Below are 1581 nucleotides of genomic sequence, written 5' to 3'. Positions count from 1 at the left end.
CTTGGGTTGACTTTTGGGGTCTCCATTGACCTCGGCTTGACCAACCCTTGACTTGAGAGTCTCCATTGACCTTGGGTTGACTTTTGGGGTCTCCACTGACTTCGGCTTGACTTTTGGGGTCTTCATTGACCTCGGCTTGACTTTTGGGGTCTTCATTGACCTCGGGTTGACCCAACCTTGACTTGAGAGTCTCCACTGACCTCGAGTTGACTTTTGGGATCTCCATTGACCTCGAGTTGACCCAACCTTGACTTGAGAGTCTCTATTGACCTGGGGTTGACTTTTGGGGTCTCCATTGACCTCAGGTTGACCCAACCTTGACTTGAGAGTCTCCATTGACCTTGGGTTGACTTTTGGGGTCTCTATTGACCTTGGGTTGACTCTTGGTGTCTCCATTGACCTTGGCTTGACCAACCCTTGACTTGAGAGTCTCCATTGGCCTCGGGTTGACTTTTGGTGTCTCCATTGACCTCGGGTTGACTTTTGGGGCCTCCATTGACCTCGGTTTGACTTTTGGGGTCTCCAACCCCTTGGGTTGACCCAACCTTGACTTTTGGGGTCTCCATTGACCCCGACTTGCCCAACCCTTGACTTTTGGGGCCTCCATTGACCTCGAGTTGACTTTTGGGGTCTCCATTGACCTTGGGTTGACTTTTGGGGCCTCCATTGACCCCGACTTGCCCAACCCTTGACTTTTGGGGTCTCCATTGACCCCGACTTGCCCAACCCTTGACTTTTGGGGTCTCCATTGACCTTGGGTTGACTTTTGGGGTCTCCATTGACCTCGGGTTGACTTTTGGGGTCTCCATTGACCTCGGGTTGACTTTTGGGGTCTTCATTGACCTTGGGTTGACTTTTGGGATCTCCATGGACCTCGGGTTGACCAACCCTTGACTTTTGGGGCCTCCATTGACCTCGAGTTGACTTTTGGGGTCTCCATTGACCTCGGGTTGACTTTTGGGGCCTCCATTGACCTCGGGTTGACTTTTGGGGCCTCCATTGACCTCGAGTTGCCCAACCCTTGACTTGAGAGTCTCCATTGACCTCGAGTTGACTTTTGGGGTCTCCATTGACCTCGGGTTGACTTTTGGGGCCTCCATTGACCTTGGGTTGACTTTTGGGGCCTCCATTGACCCCGACTTGCCCAACCCTTGACTTTTGGGGCCTCCATTGACCTCAGCTTGACTTTTGGGGCCTCCACCGCCCCCGCCTCCGCCCCTCTCCAACCTCCTCCTCCCCCCCTCTCCCCCAGGCTCCTCCTCCTCCCCCGGCGGCGTCGGCGTCTTCCTGCTGGGCCCGTCTCCGTCGGCGCTCTACGTGTCGCAGGCGCCGCGCCTGACGTGCCTGGCCACCAGCCTGCCCAGCGACGAGGGGCTGACGGTGACGTGGAGCCGCGGCGGCGCCGGCGCCCGGGGCGGGCTGAGGCCCCTCCCGCTGCGCTTGACGCCGCACGTCAACGGGACGTTCACGGCCGCGAGCGAGCTGCCGGTGACGGCGGCCGACTGGGAGAGCGGCGACGAGTTCACCTGCACGGTGACCCACGGCGAGATGCCCGCGCCCGTCGCAAGGAGGGTCAAGAGG

At 58.3% G+C, this 1581-nt stretch overlaps 1 gene segment (V, D, J or C); it reads left to right on the top strand.

Moving 5' to 3' along the window:
- Positions 1 to 1252: 1252 nt before the first annotated feature.
- Positions 1253 to 1578, top strand: LOC108491963 (the record flags this gene model as incomplete). The annotated part of the segment is given in 1 exon segment: positions 1253 to 1578. A coding segment is annotated over 1 exon segment (326 nt), but the record flags the coding sequence as incomplete, so codon positions are not given.
- Positions 1579 to 1581: the final 3 nt, after the last annotated feature.

This window comes from Lepidothrix coronata, unplaced genomic scaffold, assembly GCF_001604755.1.
Source record: "Lepidothrix coronata isolate B3197 unplaced genomic scaffold, Lepidothrix_coronata-1.0 Scaffold3397, whole genome shotgun sequence".
Classification (NCBI taxonomy): domain Eukaryota; kingdom Metazoa; phylum Chordata; class Aves; order Passeriformes; family Pipridae; genus Lepidothrix; species Lepidothrix coronata.
The sequence above is the reverse complement of the archived record's forward strand: the minus strand, read 5'-3'. Positions and strand labels throughout refer to the sequence as shown.